The sequence below is a fragment of the Apodemus sylvaticus genome, chromosome 8 (genome assembly GCF_947179515.1).
Source record: "Apodemus sylvaticus chromosome 8, mApoSyl1.1, whole genome shotgun sequence".
In the NCBI taxonomy this organism is placed as follows: Eukaryota; Metazoa; Chordata; class Mammalia; order Rodentia; family Muridae; genus Apodemus; species Apodemus sylvaticus.
Window position 1 is genome coordinate 54,819,134 of NC_067479.1, and position 22,556 is coordinate 54,841,689.

At 38.3% G+C, this 22,556-nt stretch overlaps 1 protein-coding gene across 4 annotated transcripts in view; it reads left to right on the plus strand.

Moving 5' to 3' along the window:
• The window catches only part of Fndc3a (fibronectin type III domain containing 3A), a 184,496-nt gene that overhangs the window by 16,087 nt on the left and 145,853 nt on the right, over positions 1-22,556 (plus strand). For all 4 annotated transcript variants that reach the window (XM_052190977.1, XM_052190980.1, XM_052190976.1 and 1 more), the window contains exon 2: positions 9,133-9,270. In XM_052190977.1, coding sequence (XP_052046937.1) covers positions 9,172-9,270 — 99 coding nt within the window. In that variant the 5' untranslated portion in view covers positions 9,133-9,171. The remainder of the gene's footprint in view (positions 1-9,132; positions 9,271-22,556) is intronic.

Here is a 22,556-nt window from a genome sequence, read left to right on the forward strand (position 1 = left end):
ATGAATGTAGTTTAAAATACAATCTTTTAAACTTAAAAACCTCTACTGATTAAAGACACCATCTATGCCAAGACCAATTAAAGAGAGAACTAAGAATAGCTGTACAAGTTATCAAATTTTCATCCCTATAGTTTGTAGTTATCTTTCCTGTTTCATGCCGCCAGGCATGTTAGAGTCCTGAATTAGAGGATCCACGCAACCCCAGCTTAAGGTGACAGATTTGAACAAAACTCATTCTGGAGGTTGCTAGTAACTTCAAGTCTCATACTTAAATAAAAGCTAAGGAATTGTGTTATTTATTCAAAGTAAGTAAATAAATAGCTTCAGTTTTTCTTTTAGGTAAAGGCGTATCAAGAGCATGGTGATTTGCAAGTAGTAAAGTCTGGAGTATACTTTAAAATATAATCATAATTTAAAGCATAGCCTGTTGATTGCAACCTGACCAAGACCCTTGAGGATCGGGGTAAGAGGGCACAAAGTGAAGGACACAGATTCTGGAAGTTGGGCAAGTGGCAAAACTTGCTTATTACAGGAACTGGGCAAGCCTTTATTCCCCCTCCCAGCATCTCTTAAGTAGCCAGATATGACACTGTCTTTTTCTCAGTGGCTTGCTCCATTGCCTGGTCCAGCATCAATGGTCTCTAATTTTCCTGGAAGATTTTAGGTTGGTTCAGGGAGGAAGTATCAGCAGCACATATGCCAGCATTGCAGCTGGGCCTGCTTGGCTAAGTTCTTCCTACAATAGCCATTTTGTCCTAGCACATCTGATTACCATTCTACTGGCTATTGGGCACACTAAAAAAGAGTCACAAATTTTTGTGACATTATAAAGTAAAAAGTATTGGATTTGCTTTTTTGTCATGAAATAACTAAAAACTAGACAAAGGGCCTGGAACAGTTTTGCTTGAGACATTGGACATTCAACAAAAGAGGGAAAATAAAATAAGCCCATAATTGCTTGAGCTTCCTTAAGGAAGTTGCCAGTCATATGGCAGGCAGGGCAACCTAAGTCTGTCCTGGCAAACACTGATTTGAGATTAAGTTGCAAACTAGGAAATCTATGAAGATTATAATGTGCCTGTCAAAGAACCCAAGATGGAAGTCAAACTACTGCATGGAAAAAAAAAAAAAAAACTTTGGAAATTTGGAAGTGGCTCCCTTAAATAGTCAGCCAGAGTAGTAGTGGGCACATTTGCCTATATCTCAAAGGAGACACCTAAAATGATCTTTCCTAGTAGTACCTAAGCTACTGCAGAGCCAGATAAAGCAACTTGCCCAAAGAAGGTGGCTTTATCATTTAGAAGGCAGTTGGCTACTGGGGCACTGAAAACAAATCTGGACCTGAATAAGCTGTCCTATTATGTAGTTGAGGGTGGTCTGGAGCTCACTGTGTATGTAAGTCAGATAGCCCAAAACTCATGACAGCCTTTCTTTGCTAGCCTCTCAACTATTGAGATTATGCCATCTATTACACTTGGCCATGTGGGTTGTAAAAGACGAGATGGACTGCCAAGTGGCAGAGACTTTATTGTTAGGGCCCTGACACTACTAGAAGGGATGGACCACCTTGTCAGGCTGTGTGGGTGGGTGATTCTAGCAGGTCTGGAAAACAGCCTTGAACCAAAGATAATTACACCTTTAGACCTTATGGTTATTTATACTGCTAGATTTTAGAATTACTTTTTGCTTTCCCCCTTGGGGACAAAATCTCTATCCCATCATTGTATTTGTAAGCACACAATTTAAAGGGGTTCACATATTCAAAGAAAAAGAATTATGTTGGAATAAGTAATGAGTTTTTCCCCAATGATTGATGTAGGTGATGTTAATATGAAATTTTGAATTTTAGAATTGATACTAAAACAAATTAAGACTTTTTGGGACCATTGGGAAAGAATGAAAAAAGACATGAATTTGGAGAAGAGGTAATGACAGTGTTAAGTTTTGAATGTGTATCTCCAAAATTCTTATTTGACTGCCTTAACCCTCAGTGTGATGATGTCAGGAGGGAGGGCTTTGGGAAGATAATGAGACCTAAGATGAGGTCATAAAGGTAGAGCTCCCACGATAAAATTAATGTTCTTATAAGAGGAGGTACAGGAGCTTCATCCTCTTAATAGAGAAAATACGAAGAAGATAGCTGTCTGAAAGAGGAAGCAGGTCCTCAAAGAGCCAGCTAGCTAGCACATCACCTGACTTTGTAGCCTCCAAAACTGTGAGCAGTGTCTTTGAGCTACTCAGTGTGTTGTGTTGTGTTGTGCTGTGTTGTAGTTGCTTCACTATGACAGTTTTCAATTTATTAAACTGTTCTGAAAGTTGTCTGTTTCTGTGTAGAGTCCTCTGATGTGTGAACATTCATGTTTGATGTACTGCCATGTCTGTTTCATGCTTTTGCAGTATGTGCCCTTACAGAAGAAACCTAGTGTCATGAATCTTTCCTGCTTATTTTTGTCTAGGACTTACTTATATAGCTTTGGTTCTTAGTCTTAGATCTTTAACTTATTAAGTTTTGTATGTGTTATAAGAGTTCAGATTCGCTCTGTGGGAACATCTGTTTCATGACCTCATTGTTGAAGAAAATGTCCTTTCCTATCTTGTAGTCTTAGCATTCATAGAAGATTGTTTGACCATATGTTAGAATCTCTTAGGTCTGTAGTTCATCGATCTAGTTGTCTTTCCCTGTACCAGTACCACATGTGTTATTATTACGTGGCTTCTTAATATGTTTAGAGAACAGGAGGTATGAATCCTGTATCTTTTTTTCTCTTTCAAAGTTGTTTTGGCTATTTTAGAGTCCTTTGAAGTCCCATATGAATTTTAGGATCAAATTTTCTACACCGTTAAAAAATGCTCTTTCATTGAATCTGCAGAAAATTTGAAGAGTTTGGAAATCTTCAAAATAAATCTTTGAATAAATGAACATACAGTATTTTTTTTTCCTTATTTGGAACTTTACCCTTTTCAGTGAAATATTGTAGTTTCAGAGTATAAATCTTACCTTCTTGGCTAAGTTTCTTTAAGTATATGTTTATTTGCTTGCTTGTTTGCTTGCTTGCTTGTTTATTATGTGTGCACATATGCATATGCCATAGTATATGTGTGGAGGTCAGAGGATAACGCAGGAGTCAGGTGGAACTTTTCTTATTTCTGCGGTTGTGCTCCATACTCCAGGTCAGCCGTCCTTAAGAGCTCCCAGATAATTCCTATCTCTGCCTCCCATCTCAACATAAGCATGCTAGGGTTATAGATAAGGCTGTCCCGTCTTATCCCTTTTTATATGAGTTCTGGAGATTGAAGTCAGTGTCAGGCCTACATGGCTCATATAAAATTGGCTGCTGAGCTGTGTCCCCAGCCCCATCTTTATTCTCTTTGGTGCTACTGTAAATTGAATTTTGATTTCTTTTTCAGATTATCCATTGTTAGTATATAATAACACAACTAATTTTTCTACATTGATTCCCTATCCTGGAATTTTGGTAATTGTTTTTTTTTCATAGCTTTTGTGAAATGATTATATTTTTCTAGAAATAATATGGTATTTATAAATATCATTTTACTTCCTCTTTTAATGCCTTTCTTTTCCACCCTTTCTTATATAACTAATCTAGCTAGAACTTCTATAAATGCATTGAACACATGTGTCAAAAATTAATGTCATTGTCAGAAAAAATACAACTACAGCCTTACAATAATCTAGTTCCATTTGAACATTATAAATCCTTACTAAAAGAATGTGTGTGATTAAAAATAAATCTAAACAACCTAATGCCAGAGACAAGTGCCAAAATAATAGCAACACACACACACACACACACACACACACAAAGTCAAGGCAACATGACTCCTTAAAATAACTAATTCCATAGTAAGAATTCATTCAGTGAGAATGAATTAGATAAAAACTCCAAGTATTGAAAAGAATAATTATAAGAATGTTGAATGAAATCCAAGAGTGTATGAATAAATTTCTTGATATATTTAGTCACTACAAACATCTGGGTGAAAGAAGGAAGTCAGTACAGAATATGAAAGAGGAATTAAGTAGAGGTAGAAATACTGAAGAAAAGTTGAATAATTGGAAATGAAAATACCGATAAATGAAATAAAAAACTTAGTGGGACACCTTACCAGTAGAATTAAATGAAAGTTAGTCTTAGAGCTTGATGGCAAGCTAAGAGAATTAGAATGCTCAATGACAAAAATGAAATAAGGAAGCATGAACAACATCTGAGATCTATGGGAAACTATTAAAAGTCTAAATTTACAAATCATGGACATAGGACAAGAAAAATGAGCAAAAGGCAGAGACACAGAAAAAAAAAAAAAAAAAGAAAGGCATGGGAAAGTTTCCAAATCTAGTGAAAGAGGTGGCTATCAGATGTAGGCAGCATTTATAAAACCAAATAAATAGGATCAAAAAAGAATATGCCAAGTCACAAACAATAAGTATTCAGAACAGAGATTATTGAGAGCTGTCTTAGAGAAGCACCAGTCACATATAAAGGCAAACCTATCAAGATAACAGTGGATATCCTAGTTAATGTTAATTGTCAACTTGACACAACCTAGAATTCACCTGAGGGAAGAATCTCAGTTGAAGCATTCCTTAGATCAAATTGATAATGTGGGATGTTTTGAGGAATTTTCTTTATTGTTAATTGACATAGAATGACCCAGCCCACAGTGGGTGATACCATTCCCTAGGCAGGTGGTTCTTATAGGCTATATAAGGAAACTATGCATGAACATAAGACCAAACAAGCAAATGAGCCAACATGCAGCATGTCTCCATGATTTCTGCATATTTTCTTGGTTGTGAGTAAATGTTCTAATTAGAGGTAATGCTGCGTGCATGGACTAGCAAGCATGCCTGCCTTGAAGTTCCTGTGAGTTTGTGCCCTGACTTCTCTCAGTGACCTGGAAGTATAAGTCAAATAAGTCTTTTCCTCCTAAAAGTTGCCTTTGTCTGTGTTATATTACAGCAGCAGAAATGAAACTAGAACAGTGGATTTCTCAACAGAGGATCTAAAAGCTATGAGCTTTTAGAATAATATATACCAAGGTCTGAAAGATAATAGTTGCCAAGCAAGATTTGCTATACTCAGCAAAGGTATCCTTACTAATTGAAGAAGGAAAAAGTTTCTATGATAAAGGAATTCATGACTACTAACAAAGCATTAGGGAAGATACTTAAAGGAATTACACTCTGAATAGAGAAAGAAACATTCAAGAAGCTACAAGAGAGACTGTACTCACTAGGTTGGTAACCAAATGATTAGATAAGTACCAGATATTACACCACCACCACCCCCCACCCCCAATTCCCAAATGGCAGGAGTTAATGCATACCTTTCGGTACTGGGTGTTCCTAGCTTTAATTTTTTATTTAGAAGTTAATGACCTGTAGGTTGGATTAAAACATTGGACCCAAGCAGGATATGATAGTTCACGTTTTTAATCCTATCACTCAGGAGGCAGAAGCAGGAGAGCTTTGTGAGTTCCAAGGCAGCCAGGGCTACATAGAGAGACCTGTCTCAACAAAACAACAATAAAGAAACCCAAACCTACCTATGTATAGTATATCAGAAACACATATAACTGTCAAAGGTATGCACAGCCTTAGGTTAAAAGAGAAAAAGATATTCCAAGTAAGTGCATACAACTAGAAAGCTAGTGGGTATAGGAAGTAATATTACTGCACAAAGACTTCAAACCAAAATTATGATACTATATTATGACAAATTATGACAGTTGTATTACTTAAGGGAATAATCCATCAAGAGGATATTTCAATTCTAAATGTACAGATGCTGAATATGGATATATTAGATTTTATAAGACAAACACTACTAAATATAAAGCCACATATTGACCTCACTAAATGGCAGTAGGTTACTTGAGTATCTTACTCCAACAAAAATATCAACAAAGTAAAATAGAGTTAAATGATACTACAGATCAAATGGACTTAACAGACATCAACAGAATGTTGTACCCAAACATTGCAGAATATACATTTTTTCTCAGAAGCTCATCAAACATTCTTTGTAAAGGACCATATTTTAGAACACAAAGCAAGTCTAAAGATTATAAGAAAATTGAAATACTTTCTTGTGTTTTAACTGATTGCAGTTTAATAAAGTTAGAAATCAACAGTAAGAAAAATTATTGAACATACATAAAATCATGGAGCAGCACAGTACTGCATGAATCATTTAAAAGGGAAATAAAAAAAAATCCTAGAATTGAATGAAAATCAAAAGCCACAAAGATACTAGAACCTATGGAAACAATGAAAGCATTTCTTTAGTTATGTGTGATGAGTGGGTCTGCACATGTGTGCAGTTGTACTTGTTCGTGATTATGCAACTGGGGGCTGGAGGCTGATGTCCAGTGTCCTGTTTTGTATTACCTTTACCTTTACTTTTACTTTTACCTTTACCTTTACCTTACCACACCTCACCTCACCTTACCTCACCTCCTAACCTTAGTTTTTAGACAGGCTCTTTCACTGAACCTGAACTAACTGTTTTTGTCAGATTGGTTAACCAGGGAGCTACTAGGTTCTGCATCTACTTGTCTTTGTTCCCCAGTATCAAGGTTGCTGACACATTGCCATGTTTGGCTTTCAGGTGGGTGCTGGGGATCTAAACCCATGACCTTATGCTTGTATAACAAGCATATTACTCACTGAACCACGTCCCAGCTCCTAATCAAAGCATTTCAAAGAGAAGTTTATAGCTAGGCTTTTTAAAATTTTTTTTTATAAGTATTTTAAGATTTATTTTATTTATTTGAGTACACAGCCACTGTCTTCAGACATACCAGGAGAGGGCATCAGATCCTATTATAGATGGTTATGAGCCACAATGTGGTTTCTGGGAGTTGAACTCAGAACCTCTGGAAGAGCGGTTAGTGCTCTTAACTGCTGAGCCATCTCTCCAGCCCTATAGTTAGAGATTTATATATTAAAAAAGGAATCTGAGACATACCAAATAATTTTATGTTTTTAAAAATTCTGTTTTATATGTATGAGTACTTACCTGTAGGTATATGAATGTACACCATGTACATGCCTGGTGCATATAGAGGTCAGAAGAGGGTGTCAGGTCCCCCTGAAGCTAAAATGATGGTCATTGTGAGCTACCATGTGGGTGTTGAGAACTTACTTGTGTGTTGGTCCACATGTGCATGCACTACTTGGGCATCTGTTGTGAGTCTTTGTAGTCAGGTCATAAACAGCATCTATTACATGCATCTGCACAGCTTTGGTAGTAGGATTATAGATCTAAGTGGTAGTGCCTGCCTCATTGGCCCTGGCTTCAAACCCTAGCATGAGAAACAAACTTTGATAGATTAAAAAAAAAAAGATTTTTTTTCAAAATGATTGTAGAATTTTGTTAATTATTGCTTTGTTTCAATGCCACTTGACATAGTGAGTCTTAGACAGGTTTTCTCTTGCTAAGGGTGCCCACCCAGTCATATGCCATTCTAAGTTCAGATTAATTTTCCAAACCTAAAGTGATTTTGAGAATATTTTGTTTATTGATACTTTGAATTCCTTCAGTTGTCTGTGATGTAACTCAGTCCTCAGTACACACACACACACACACACACACACACACACACACAAAGGAAAAATAGGAGAGAAAAGAGTGCAGAGAGGAGGGCAGTTGTGTGTGCTTGTGGCCTCGGGGACCCAGAGTACCACAACAGAGAAGGGTTGGAGTCTAGCCTGCATGGCCCGGAGAGGCTGTTAATGAAATAAAAGTTCATTGCTATTAAACAAGGAGAAGAGGAGGGAGGGGTGAAGGAAGAAGAAGAAAGAGGAAGCAGGGAACAAAAATGAAGTACTTAGACCCTCTCTTTAATTGTGAGTTTACTTCCTGGAAATGTTTGCTCTTACATAATAAAATTGTGAGACTTGCAAGAGTCAAAATAACACAAAGATTCTTTGCTTCCTTAAAATTCTTTGTAAATTCCACAGAGAAATCATTTGATGTGATTCAGAGTAATTTAGTTTTATCAGTCTTTAAGTAATTTAGTAATGCACATTATGGCAGAAGTTAATTTGTTCATATGTATGTGTAATATAAACACTTTGTTTAAGTGGTGTGTCTTTTAGTGAGACAGCCAATCATAGTGTTCTCTATTGATATTTTTAGTATGAAATTATCAATAAGTACCTGTGTAGAATACATTTTTAAAAGTCTCCACAGTTTCTAATATATAAAACAGAAAATTGTTTTTTAATTCAACCAACTTTTATGGGCGTTTCTGTGCAGATTCAACATTTTAAAATACTGTGGATTTCATCTTTGAAAATTGAATGTCTTGTCCCTTAGCACTGAATTGGTGAATGTGACAAGCATCCAAAAATGATTCCACAAAGCTCAGCATAGACTTAGTAGCATGAATGACTGTGTTCACTTTGCTCAGTTTGCTGTTGTTTATTGGTTCATGCAGTATAAAGTAATCCTCTACCGACCCACCTTGCCGCATGAGTGCTAGGACCCCTTTCATTCACAAGATTCATTTTGCTGTACACAGTTATTCTCACTCAGAGCAGATGAATGGATACTGGAAGAACTTAAAACTTGAAGGCTCTTGCCCTGATCCTGAACAACTTCTCCCCCCCCCCACCCCTGCCACCACCCCCTTTAAACTGTGTTACTTTGTGTGAGGATTCAGTAGAAAAATCATGATTCTTTTTGTATAGTGCCTCAAGGCCAACAAGATGCTGAGGGAGATTGAGCCTTTGTAATTTTATCTTGTCAGCTCAAAGAAAAATGTCAGAGGTACAGTTACCTCATTCAGCCATTGCTGTTTGATATCTCTCAGGGTGTAGATTAGTGATGGTTCAATTAAATAATCCATATCTAGGAATGGAAGGGTAGAGAAGCAGACATTAGTGTAAATAGAGTTTCTGGTATTAGCATTAGGTTGAGTATAGCAACAAATAGTTACTTTGGTTAGGTTGTATGAAATACATTTTTTCAAATAGTTGACTGAAAAAAGTAGTCAGGAGATCTTTTTTGATTTTCCTTGGACAATCAGTGAGGGAATTCCTGATTGTATTTTAATGTGTTATCTGGATGTATACTTCAGTAGTTATGTGTTTTTGTTTTGCAGAGTTGGAGGGCTTTCCGGTGTATTGATGCCTTATTGATAATGGCAGAACACCCGCCTTTGCTAGACACAGCTCAGATTCTAAGTAGTGACATCTCTCTTCTGTCTGCCCCTATTGTAAGTGCAGATGGAACACAACAGGTAAGAAAACAAAAATGTATTTTATCTCATGTCTTGTAATTATGTTTTTTTTTTTTTTTTTAGCCTAAAGGGCTGCTGTCTTTGCTATTGATTATTGATTAAACAGTAGGAGTAGGCTTGTATTCTTGCTTTTGGCGAGAAAAGTTTTGTCTTGGTTTTTGTTTTCATATATACTCACACATCTTAAGCTTCACCTTCCTTTTAGCTCACTTGCTTTTCAGGGTCAGGTGGAAGTTCTGTAAGGTTTTATTTTCCTCCACACTAATTACAGGTGTGGCAGATACTTATGTACTTTCATGAGTCTCTGATATATTTTTGTGAACATTTGTTGCCTAAGGCAAGTCACTGACTTCAATATGAATCTATGAATCAGTTAATCACAGTTCATTGCCCTGGTTGCCATAACTGTATTCTGTTGTGGGGAAGGCACAGTACCATGCTGAGCCATAACCACAAAGACTTTTTTCAAAAAGGAGATTTCCCTGGTAAAGTTCCATGGAATCTGAGGCAGTAAATAGCAGCAGTGGTGCAAATGCCTGTTGAGAACAGCACACACTAAAGCATTGATCTGGGATGGTGGTCCAATAGCTGTGGTAGAATATATAAAACCATACAGCACAGTCTGGAGAGATGACACAGCCATTTAGAGCACTTGCTTTTCTTGAAGAGGACCCAGGTTTAGTTCCCATCACTCCACATAGTGGCTTACAACTGTCCTTAGTTCCAGTGTCCTGGTCTCTGGGATATCAGGCACATACAAGCAGTGTACTTACATATACACAGGCAAAACACTCATATGCATAAAATTAAATCTTAAAAAATGTACAGCAGATAATAATTGAAGATAAACAGACAATAAAAGATAACCGTGTATCTTGTTAATATTGGTTCAAAACCTAAGAACTTGCCTGTGAGACGAGGCATTAGTAGGTACCTGGAAAAAGGAGCACACTACAGACTGCTGCAGACAGAGGAACATGTGTGGCAATTCCATGGCAACAGATACTTTCTTCTGTTGTCTTGACTTTCTCAGTGGGATGTTTTCTCTTGTATCTCTTGGGATCACATTAACTTTCTTATATTTGACTATTTAAGATTACCTATCCCCTCAAGAATGCTTGTGTCTACCTGTCATATTGGCTGTAGTGGGCTTGGCTTATGGATTACAGAGGACTCTTTTGACACATAGTGCAGCTTTTACAGAAACAGTGACAGATATTTCTTTTCCCTACCATGGCTACTGAACCTGTTTGGTTTTGCCTTACTATTGAGTTTTTGTTCTGTTTTTTTTTTTTGAGACAGGGTCTGACTTGGGCTTGGAGTGCCCTAGAACTTGCTATATAGACCAGGCCATCTTCAAGTTCAGAGATCTCTCAGCCTCTGCCTCGCAAGTGCTGGATTTAAAAGTGTGCACTACTACACCAGTTAGTAATAGATTGTATTAGTTTAATAATTTATTCATTTGAAATTATAATATAGGTACATCATTTTCCCCTCTTTCTGTCTTTTAAATTTATGCTGCCTTTTATTGTTATATGTGGGAAACTACACACACACACACACACACACACATACACACACTCATCAGTCTGTATTATGTTGTATATATGCATTTAATTTCAGGGCTGATGGGCTAACTACTTGGTGCTGGATAACCGTTGGGGAAGTCTTTTTGGAGAAGACTACTCCCCCACTCTAGGCATTCCCAGTTCTTGCCCATAGTTCTTTGGCTAAAGGGAGGATTCCCCCTGCTGTGTGATCATGTTTATTTAATGATGTTGTCATTATTCGGGTCCTGTTTAGGAAGCCACATTAATGAGACTTTACGAATATAGTCTCCCTGGCATTTATTTCTAGGAGACACAATCTTACAACCACCTTCCTACTTCTGGCTCTTACCCCTTCCTCCTACCTGCTTTTTACATAATAATCCCTGAGCATTAGTTTGTGGAGTTGTGCTCTAGATATATCAGTTGGGAATGGGTATCATATGATTAATCTCTTGTTCTGTGCATTTTGATCTGCGTGGTTTTATGTAATTGTCTCTATTTGTTTCAAAGAGAACTTTCTTTGATGAGTTTGTTTTTTTTTTAAACAGCATTTTTTTTTAAAAAAAACTTAAAGCTTAGCATTAAGCTTGTAGGAAAAAATGAGTGACTTTATGGAGAATTCTAATATACCACCTCCTCAGTGGTTTCCTCCATTATTACATTAGTGTTAACTATTAATACATAAATTACAACCAAAATGATATCATTAGATAATGTAATCTAATTAGCCACTATCTTATATGCAGTCCTTCGGCTACCAAAATACCATGAGTGGGTGACTGTCAATGTCAAGCTTTATGCTCAGTGTTTCTATAGCCCTGTGAGTTTTAACATGTGCGTATACTGTACTTATATCATCATATATGAAATAGCTTCCCAACTGCAAAAAGCCCCATGTTTCCTCTGTTCATTTCTCCTTCACTGTCCTTGGAGGTTTGGCAGCCTTTGGTTTTTCTCCTGTCTTTTGTACTTTTATCTCTCCTGGGTGCCATGTAATTGAATTCACAGTGTAGGCTTTTTCAGATTGGTTACTCTAACTTTATAATATAGTGTGGATAGTGTCTTGTCATGGTTTAATGGTCTTTTTCTGCTTTATTACTGTGTAGCACCCCATTGTGTGGATGTTATAGATTAGATCATTCATCTAGTCTTCTTTTGAAACCCACTTCAGTTACTTTGAGTTTTGGACACTTATGTTACCATTTTAAACCTAAACCATCAGGTGCAAAAATTCAGGGTGAATCTCAGCTTCATCTCATGGTGTGCACAGTAAGAGAATGACTTTATGTCACATCATAAAGCAATGTATAGTTTTATAGGATGCTACTAAACTGTTTTCCAAAGTGTGTGCTTCAGGTTATATCTGTGATATCTTCAGTGCTTGAGGAAGCCAAGCATGTAGGAGTGACTGATGCTGTTGGAATTCCACATTTGCTCAGTTGGGGGATTGGAGCATCACAGAGGGATGCTCAGCTCTGCACATGTCATCTATAGCAGGGATAGGCAGGTATTTTGGGTTCAAGTGTAGCCCAACAGTTTTCTAACTTAAATTTACCTTCTCTGACTTTTTTGCACTTGTTTTCTAAATAGATTGAATGCACTTAAGATGTTGGTTAAGATAATTTTGGGCTGGGCTGGTATGCAGCTGGATAAATCATGCACTTAGCCTTTGGTAGGCCCTGGATTTGACAGCCAGCACTACAGTTGGAAGCAGAACTGCAGTTCTGCTGTGTTGAAAACCAATTCTGTTGAGAGTCTTAATCATAATTGTTTCCATTTAGTTAGTCTCTTACTGTTGTCTGAGTGTCCTTTCTGATCTGTGTCCACAGGCTTTTGCCTTATGTTGGAGATTAAGAGACAATACAGAGATAGAGATACATTATCAGAAGCTAGGAGTGAGATAGCAGCATGGGCTACAAGGAAGCCTGAGCTGAGAGGTTCACTGGAAGAGGCTCCATGAAAGGCAAGGCCAGACAAATGGGATTGGCTAGTCCTAATATGCCAGTTGGCTTGAAGCAGCAGTAGGGGCATTTCTTAGTTACTTGGTTAACCGCACCCCCCCATTCCCCCACCCCCACAAGGTTTAGAAAATGGAAAATATGTGCTAGGTAAGTGGTTCAAGCTGTAAAGTTAGGACTGGATGATTTGGTACAATAAAGATTGCTCCCGACATGCCCTTTATTTTCCTTGAGAGCTGGCTCTCTTTGAGAGGCAATCTGTTACATGTAAATGAAATGTTTAAGGGGCATAAAGCTGGGAAAGTACTAAACACAAAGAGAACCTGAGTGAAGTTCAAATTATGATAAATAATTTGTGAAATCTTAAGTAGGTAGAATTAATAAATAAACAAAGTTGGAGAAAGTGAGAGGATAAAATCTCCTAGGCATTTATTTCATTTGAATCTGTGTGAGGATGGCGATGGCAGGAACACTCACCGAGACAGGTCTCACAATCAGGAAAAGGGGGATAATATTATGGCTATAAATAGCCTTTTCAAAACAGTAGGTCAAAAGTTTTGTTGCTCATGCTCTGTGTCCATCACAGGTTAACTGTGGCTTTGCCTGAATTATCTTCATTTGAAAACCATCCTTGAGGGTTGTTGCTGGTCACATTCTAATATAGGCTGACCTCCTTTCACATTTGACTGTTCACCCATAAGCTGGGATAATCTTCCTTTAGAACGAGGTCATATGCGTTTAGTAAAAAGAGCTCTCTACAGTAGGGAGAACAGAAGTATCAGCAGGTTTAGGATTTAAGGGAAGGAAGTGTGAGAAGACTTCAAAGGATTTTCAGGATTTTGAGGATGTATCATCAGAGGCAGTAAATATGAACGAAGCTACAGTCCAAGCCCTTGCCATGGGCTAGGCTGAGTCATACCCTGTCTGTATATTGTTTCCTTCATTCTTACTAAAGTCTTAAGAGACAGAATGAACATTTCCCTTTTTTAGAAACTATGAATTGTAGTGATGTTTGGTGTACATTACTAGGTAAAGTCATGTAGCTTCTAAAAGGCTGGAACAGGAATCAAGCTGACTGTAAGATTTCTAGTTACATACCATGGGTTTTATTTGCCATAAAAATAAGATTTATGACGTAAATTGTGACGATATTAGAGGTAGTAAAGCCATAGGAATATGTGACATTATTTATTATGAAGGACTTTATACTTGGCATGCATATAGGGGAAGTATTAGTAACTACTGATACAGCACCCAAATCAGCAGGTCTGTTGCTGCTTGGATGGGTTGGAGTTGCTTGAAGTTGCCTGGACACTGTGTTCCTTAGCTTTTATTCCCATGGACTTTGGTGAATTTCTTGCTTTCCCTGTTGTTATTACCACAGGCAGTTGCAATATCAGCCTCTGCCACTATTTTAGGCAAACATTCAGTAACAGAGTGCTGCTAGCCCCATGACCACGGTTTAGCAGAGTCCAATAATGACAGTTCTTTCGGGATGAAATGTCTTTTGATGCTCCATCATTCTGCTCCCTCCAGTAGCTGTGATTTATATATATATAAATTGATTAGTTTATTTTTTACACTCCATATTTTATTCCTCCCCCATATTCCCCCTCCACCCTCTCTGACTGTTCCACATCCGATACCTCCCCACCCCTCTGTCTCCATGTGGATGTCCCCAACCCCCACCTACCCTGACCTCTAACCTCCCTGGGGCCTCCAATTTCTGGAGGGTTAGGTGCATCACCTCTGAATGAACACAGACCTGGCAGTCCTCTACTCTATGTGTGTTGGGGGCCTCATATCAGCTGGTGTATGCTGCCTGTTTGGTGGTCCACTGTTTGAGAGTTCTCAGAGGTCCTGATTAAATGAGACTTCTGGTCCTATAAGATTGCCCTTCTCTTCAGCTTCTTTATAGGGTCGGCTGCTTCTGTTCATTGGTTGGGTACAAATATCTGCATCTGACTCTTTTTTTTTTTCTAAATTCTTTGTTTACATTCCAAATGCTTTCCCCTTTCCCGGTTCCCCCCTCCCCATATGTCCCATAAGCCCCTTCTCTCCACCCATTCTCCAATCACCTCCCTCCTTTTTCTCTGTCCTGGTACTCCCCTACTATGTGGATCAAGCCTTTCCAGGATCAGGACCCTCTCCTTACTTCTTCATGGGAGTCATTTGGTATGCTGATTGTGCCTTGGGTATTAGAGCTCCTGGGCTAATTAATATCCACTTATCAGTGATTGCATTCCATATGTATTCTTTTGTGATTGGGTTACCTCACTTAGGATGATATTTTCCAGTTCCAACCATTTGCCTAAAAATTTTATGAATTCATTTTTTTTAATTGTAGAGTAGTATTCCATTGTGTAAATATACCACATGTATCCATTCTTCCATTGAGGGACATCTGGGTTCATTCCAGCTTCTGGCTATTATAAATAAGGCTGCTATGAACATAGTGGAGCATGTGTCCTTATTGCATGCCAGGGAATCCTCTGGGTATATGTCCAGGAGAGGTATAGCAGGGTCCTCCGGAAGTGTCATGTCCAGTTTTCTGAGGAACTGCCAGACTGATTTCCAGAGTGGTTGTACCATTTTATAATCCCACCAGCAGTGGAGGAGTGTTCCTCTTTCTCCACATCCTCGCCAACACCTGCTGTCTCCTGAGTTTTTAACCTTAGCCATTCTAACTGGTGTAAGGTGAAATCTCAGGGTTGTTTTGATTTGCATTTCCCTAATGACTAATGATGTTGAGCATTTCTTAAGGTGCTTCTTGGCCATCCGAATTTCCTCTGGTGAAAATTCTTTGTTTAGCTCTATACCCCACTTTTTAATAGGGTTATTTGGTTCCCTGGGGTCTAACTTCTTGAGTTCTTTGTATATATTGGATATTAGCCCTCTATTGGATGTAGGGTTGGTGAAGATCTTTTCCCAATTTGTTGGTTGCCGTTTTGTCCTTTTGACAGTGTCCTTTGCCTTACAGAAACTTTGTAATTTTATGAGGTCCCATTTGTCAATTCTTGATCTTAGAGCATAAGCTATTGGTATTCTGTTGAGAAACTTTTCCCCTGTGCCCATGTCCTCAAGGGTTTTCCCCAGTTTACAGTCCCATAACCCCAAAGAAATAAAAGGGGTCATAGAAAGTCTCCCAACCAAAAAAAGCACGGGACCAGATCGCTTCAGTGCAGAATTCTATCAGACCTTCAAAGAAGACCTAACACCAATACTCTTCAAACTATTCCATAAAAAAGAAACAGAAGGAACACTACCCAACTTGTTCTACGAAGCCACAATTACGCTGATACAAAAACCACACAAAGATCCAAAAAGAAAGATAACTTCAGGCCAATTTCCCTTATGAATATCGATGCAAAAATACTAAATAAAATTCTTGCCAACCGAATCCAAGAACACATAAAAACGATCATCCACCATGATCACAAGTAGGCTTCATCCCAGGGATGCAGGGATGATTCAATATAAGGAAATCCATCAAGGCAATTCACTACATAAACAAACTCAACGGAAAAAACCACATGATCATTTCATTAGATGCTGAAAAAGCATTTGACAAAATTCAGCATCCTTTCATGCTAAAAGTCTTGGAAAGAACAGGAATTCAAGGCCCATACCTAAAAAAATATACAGCAAAATATAAAGCAATATACAGCAAACCGGTAGCCAGTATCAAACTAAATGGAGAGAAGCTTGAAGCAATCCCACTAAAATTAGGGACTAGACAAGGCTGCCCTCTCTCTCCATATCTTTTCAGTATAGTACTCTAAGTTCTAGCTAGAACAATTAGACAACATAAGGAGGTCAAAGGGATACATATTGAAAAGGAAGAAGTCAAATTATCAGTATTTGCAGATGATATGATAGTATACTTAAGTGACCCAAAAAACTCCACCAGAGAACTCCTACAGCTGATAAACAACTTCAGCAAAGTGGCTGGCTATAAAATCAACTCAAGCAAATCAGTTGCCTTCCTGTACTCAAAGGATAAGCAGGCGGAGAAAGAAGTTAGGGAAATGACACCCTTCACAATAGCCACAAACAATATAAAGTATCTTGGTGTGAGTCTAACCAAACAAATAAAAGATCTGTGTGAGAATAACTTCAGGTCACTGAAGAAGGAAATTGAAAAAGACCTCAGAAAATTGAAAAATCTTCCATGCTCGTGGATTGGCAGGATTAATAAAGTTAAAATGGCCATCTTGCCAAAAGCAATATACAGATTTAACGCAATCCCCATCAAAATCCCAACTCAGTTCTTCATAGAGTTACAAAAAGCAATTCTCAAATTCATCTGGAATAACAAAAAACCCAGGATAGCTAAAACTATAGTTCTCAACAATAAAAGAACTTCTGGGGGAATCAGTATCCCAGACCTCAAGCAATACTAGAGCAATAGTGTTAAAAACTGCATGGTATTGTCACAGGGATAGGCAAGTGGACCAATGGAATAGAATTGAAGACCCAGAAATGAATCCACACACCTATGGTCACTTGATCTTCGACAAAGGAAAAACATCCAGTGGAAAAAAAGATAGCCCTTTCAACAAATGGTGCTGGTTCAACTGGAGGTCAGCATGCAGAAGAATGCGAATTGATCCATCCTTATCTCCTTGTACTAAGCTAAACTCCAAGTGGATCAAGGACCTCCACATAAAACCAGACACACTAAAACTAATAGAAAAGAAACTGGGGGAAACCCTTGCATCTGACTCTTACAGCTGCTTGTTGGGTCTTCTGTAGTGCGGTCATGCTTGCTCTTTTTGTGAGTGCTCCTTAGCCTCAGTTGTTGTATCTGGACTTGGGACCTCCCCTTGAGCTAGATCCCACTTTGGGTTTGTCGCTGGACCTTCTTTTCCTTAGGCTCCTCTCCATTTCCATCCTTGTAATTCTTTCAGAGAGGGACAATTATGGGTCAGAGTTATGACTGTGGGATGTCTTCCCTCTCCCTCATTTGAAGCCCCATCTTCCTGCTGGAGGTGGGAAGTTCCCTCTTCCTACTGTTGGGATTTTCATCTTAGGTCCCTGAGAGAAGCTCACCTCCAGGTCTCTGATGCATTCTGGAGGGTCCCCCCAACCTCCTATCTCCCGAGTTTACCTGTTAGCATTCTTTTTGCTGGCCCTCAGGACTTCAGTCCTTTTCCCTCACCCAATACCAGATAATGTTCCCCTCTCCTGCCCTCCATCCCCTTTCCTTCCCAGGTGCCTCCCTTCCTCCCTATTTGTGATTGCTTTGTTCTCCCTCCCAAGTGGGATTGAGGTGTCCTCACTTGGGCACTTCAGCTTGTTGACCTTTTTGAGTTCTGTGGCCTGTATCTTGGATACTCTGTACTTTTTAACATCCCTTATTAGTGAGAACATACCATGCTTGTCCTTTTGTGTTTAAGTTACCTCACTTAAGATGATATTTTCTAGTTCCATTCATTTGCCTGTAAAACTCAGGATGTCCTCATTCTTACCAGCTGAGTAGTATTCCATTGTGTAAATAAACCACATTTTCTGTATCCATTCTTCTGTCGTGGGACATTTGGGCTGTTTCCAACTTCTGGCTATCACAAAGAAGGCCTCTATGATTTTTAAGATTCTCCATTTTCAAGGCTACCAAGAAACTGAGAATTGGGAGAAAAGAAGAATCCAGCTTGAAGTGGTACAGAGCCCACCGTTCCTACCAGGATCCAGATGTTTGCTTGAGCAGAGGAAATTAAAAACAGCAGTAAAGACAAGTAGGGATGTTTCCTTTCTTCTCCCTTTATATCACCTAAACAAACCTAAAAGGTGCATTTCTGAGACAAGTATTCACTATGCTATTGGAATTTTAACTCCATGATTGTTGTTTGTAGTTAAATGGGAAATAAGAGTTACTAGTAACTGAAATTCAGATATGAGAACTTTAGATAGTAATCAGGCTTTTCATTTTTAAAAGTTATAAATTAAATTATGCACATTAAATAGCTTATGTGACAAGCTATTCCCATTTAGTAAAACCTTAGGGTTCAGATTCCTGAGACAATAAAGTAAAAACTCACACCTTTGTGTCCCAGAACGCCAATGCAGACCCTGAACCACAGATTTCACAGCAGCTGAACTTGTCTTCTCCTTGCTTTGTAGCTTAAAATAGCTCTTAATAAAGCCTTCCTTAGAAGCTCTCAGACAATTAGAATTTAAACATTAAGGTAGAATCCCAGTTCCCACTGGTCTATTTCTCTTCTGTGTCTACACAATGGTGCTTTCAATGATGCTTCATGAGAAAAATAATATCTTCTTTTGTAAAAAATCAAAACCCAAAAAACTCCATTATTAGATGTGGAGAGAAATCCTGAGGACCTAAGTTCAGTGCCCCAAATCTATATATGTTTGTTTGTTTTAACCTGATACAGTGACATACACTTGTAATTCCAGTACTGTGAAAGAGAGATGGGTAGACATGTGGGGCTCACTGGCCAGTTAGCCTAGCTGAGTTCTAGGTGGTTGAGGAGACTGTCTTCTCTCCTCTCTTCCTCTCTCCTCCCCTCCCTCTTCTCTCCTCTCCTCTCCCCCTCCCTCTTCTCTCCTCTCCTCTCCCCCTCTCTTTTCTTTTCTTTTCTTTTCTTTTCTTTTCTTTTCTTTTCTTTTCTTTTCTTTTCTTTCCTTTCCTTTCCTTTCCTTTCCTTTCCTTTCTTTTCTTTTCTTTTCTTTTCTTTTCTTTTTTCTTTTCTTTTCCTTTTTCCTTTTCCTTTTCCTTTTCCCTTTCCCTTTCCCTTTCCCTTTCCCTTTCCTTTCCTTTCCTTTCCTTTCCTTTCCTTTCCTTTTTCCTTTCCTTTCCTTTCCTTTTTCCTTTCCTTTCCTTTTTCCTTTCCTTTCCTTTTCCTTTTCCTTTTCCTTTTTCTTTTCCTTTTCCTTTCCTTTCCTTTTCCCTCCCCTTCCCTCCCCTCCCCTTCCCTCCACTCTGTTCCCCTCCCCTCCCCTGCCCTCCTCTTCTCTTCTCTTTTCTCCTTAAAGGAATAGTGTCTAAGGAATGATATTTGAAGTTATTCTCTGGCCTCTACTTACATGTGTATGCATATGCATCTTTTCATATCCCTGTAGTATGCACATGCACACACACACACAATCTCAGTATTCTTCATTAATATGTAATCATACTATGTAAGAAACACTATACACCTGGTGTACTGGCTGGTTTTGTGTGTCAGCTTGACACAGGCTGGAGTTATCACAGAGAAAGGAGCTTTAGGTGAGGAAATGCCTCCATGAGATCCAGCTATGGGATCAGTATTTTCTCAATTACTGATCAAGAGGGTAGGGTCCCTTGTGGGTGGTGCCATCTCTGGGCTGGTAGTCTTGGGTTCTATATGAAAGCAAGCTGAGCAAGCCAGGAAAAGCAAGCCAGTAAGTAACATCCCTCCATGGCCTCTGTATCAGCTCCTGCTTCCTGATCTGCTTGAGTTCCAGTCCTGACTTCCTTTGGTCATGAACAACAGTATGGAAGTATATGCTGAAGAAACCCTTTCCTCCCCAACTCGTATCTTGGTCATGATGTTTGTGCAGAAATAGAAACCCCGACTAAGACACATGGTTTAGACAAAATCTGTTAATATTACATACTTTATTGTAAAGGTTCAGTGTGCTCCTTCCCCTAAAAATTAGCTGCATACATGTCTATCTACATACTATCTCTGTGTAAAAATGATGTTGATTCTGGTTTTAATAGATATTAAATTTTGCTTGTATCAGGTTAAATAATAAGGCAGTCAGGAAAATATTTCTTAAAATATTGATTTATTTGTAATTGGTTCACAAGTCAATTTCTAAAGCATGTACAAAGGTAACTACTATCAGGTAATGTATAAGGATCCTAAATAAAAGATACAATTTCTAAATAAATAATGATCTTCCTACATACACAGTTATAAAGTAGCATATGATATTAGATGCCAAAACTGCTTATTACTTGGTAATACTTGAGTATACTAGAAAAAATAGTTCTTCTCTTCCAGGATTTTAACATAACTGGAATTATCTTTTATGACCCACCACTTGGGAGAATGCATGAATAATTCTCCTATTCTTTAGCAAGTAAATATCAGTCTCAGGGTTCCATATGTATCTTTAGATATGTTGTGGACCCTAATCATCTTTTCATCTGTGTAACTCAGAGACTAAAGTGAATTTATTAATGAAAGCTTTCTGTACCCAGAAAGAAGTTTGGGTTCAGTGAAAGTAGAGCCACAGATTGCCTGTTAACAAAGAACCCTCTCCTCTAGGGGTGAGTCATTGGGTGAATTAAAGGTTTGAGGAAAGAAGGGAGGTTGGATTTATGTTTTAAAGGAAGAAAATGCAAATTACAACCCAATGAAGCTCTGGGTGTGGTCTCCAGAACCACAAAACAAAACTTAACAAGAAAGTGAACATTAGCCAGCTTCACATCAAAGGCTTGTGAAGCAGTGAGATCTCTCATATGCTGCTGGCTCTCTGTTTTGATGGGGTTATCTGAAGCTACAAGACAAGACTGATGTCAAACTTACTGGACACTAGAGGTTGGCCTTAAACTCTTGATACTCCTTCCTCTATTTCCCAAGTGCTGGGAAAGGTGTGTGCTACTGTGCTGAGAAAATCTTACACATGAATGTAAACGCATGCATGAAATAGTTTATTGCATTTTTTGCATAAATAATTGGCATGGTATACATGATCCACAGTAGGGAATTAGGGATAGCTTTTTAGTGGATTCATGCAGAGAATGCCTGGATTATTTGTACCAGTATTCTATTGCATGAATTTATACTAAGGGAATGTTATACAGGGATAGTGTTGAGATAAAAAGACCATATAAGCTAACCAAAAGAACAACGGAAACCAAAGAGACATACAAGGATGCAGGTAAAAAATATTAATGATGGAAAGGTATACTCCAGCTTTTGTTTGTCTGCCTGTTTATCAGTCCCTCCCTCCCTCCATAAACTTAACACTTATCCAAAGAGCATGCTGACAAGTAAAGAATATATTACTTCATACTTTTCTATTTACTTGAAATATTTTGACTTTTATATTTGAGCTGATAACCAACAGGTAGCCAAAAACATTATAAAAATAAATTAGTGAAATGAGAAAAATCCTTGATTAAAATTGTTTTGGCTTAGGAAAAGGTACAAGGGAAAGATCAAGGAAGATGTCAGTGGAAGTGGCCAATGCTGTCAGCTTTAGCAAGCTGCTGGATCATGTGTGAACCATGAACTCGAGGCTCCTAGTGAGTTACTGTCTCCATGTGTGGTTTACTTCATGTTTACACCAACTACATAAACAATGCAAACAGAGATCTCTTTTTAAAAGAATAGCACCGTTAAGACTGAGGTCACAATGAACATTTGTATTCCCAGTACTTAGGAGGCTAAGGCAGAAGGATTGCCTGAGGTTTTGGTGAGCTTGGACTATATAGCAATACCCTTGGGCTATGTAGCAATACTCTCAAACAAAACAAAACAAAACAACAAACGCAAAAAAAAAATAAGCAAAATAATATTCTAGATTAGTACTTGGTATATAATTTCTGTACATTCTTAGTAACTGAGAATTCCCCTGGGTTCTAAACTGGTTATAGCAACACAGGCACGGTGTTAAGCCTTTGTGCTAGTCTTGCAAGCATATGCTTCTGTAATCACAGATGATGTTGCTGCTTTTGTCAGAATTTCTGTAGGAAAGGCTATAAAAGTGTATATAGAACTAAGGATGGCAATTCTGTCACATGAATGACCCTTCCCTGAGTGTCAACTTCTGGGTCACTGATTGG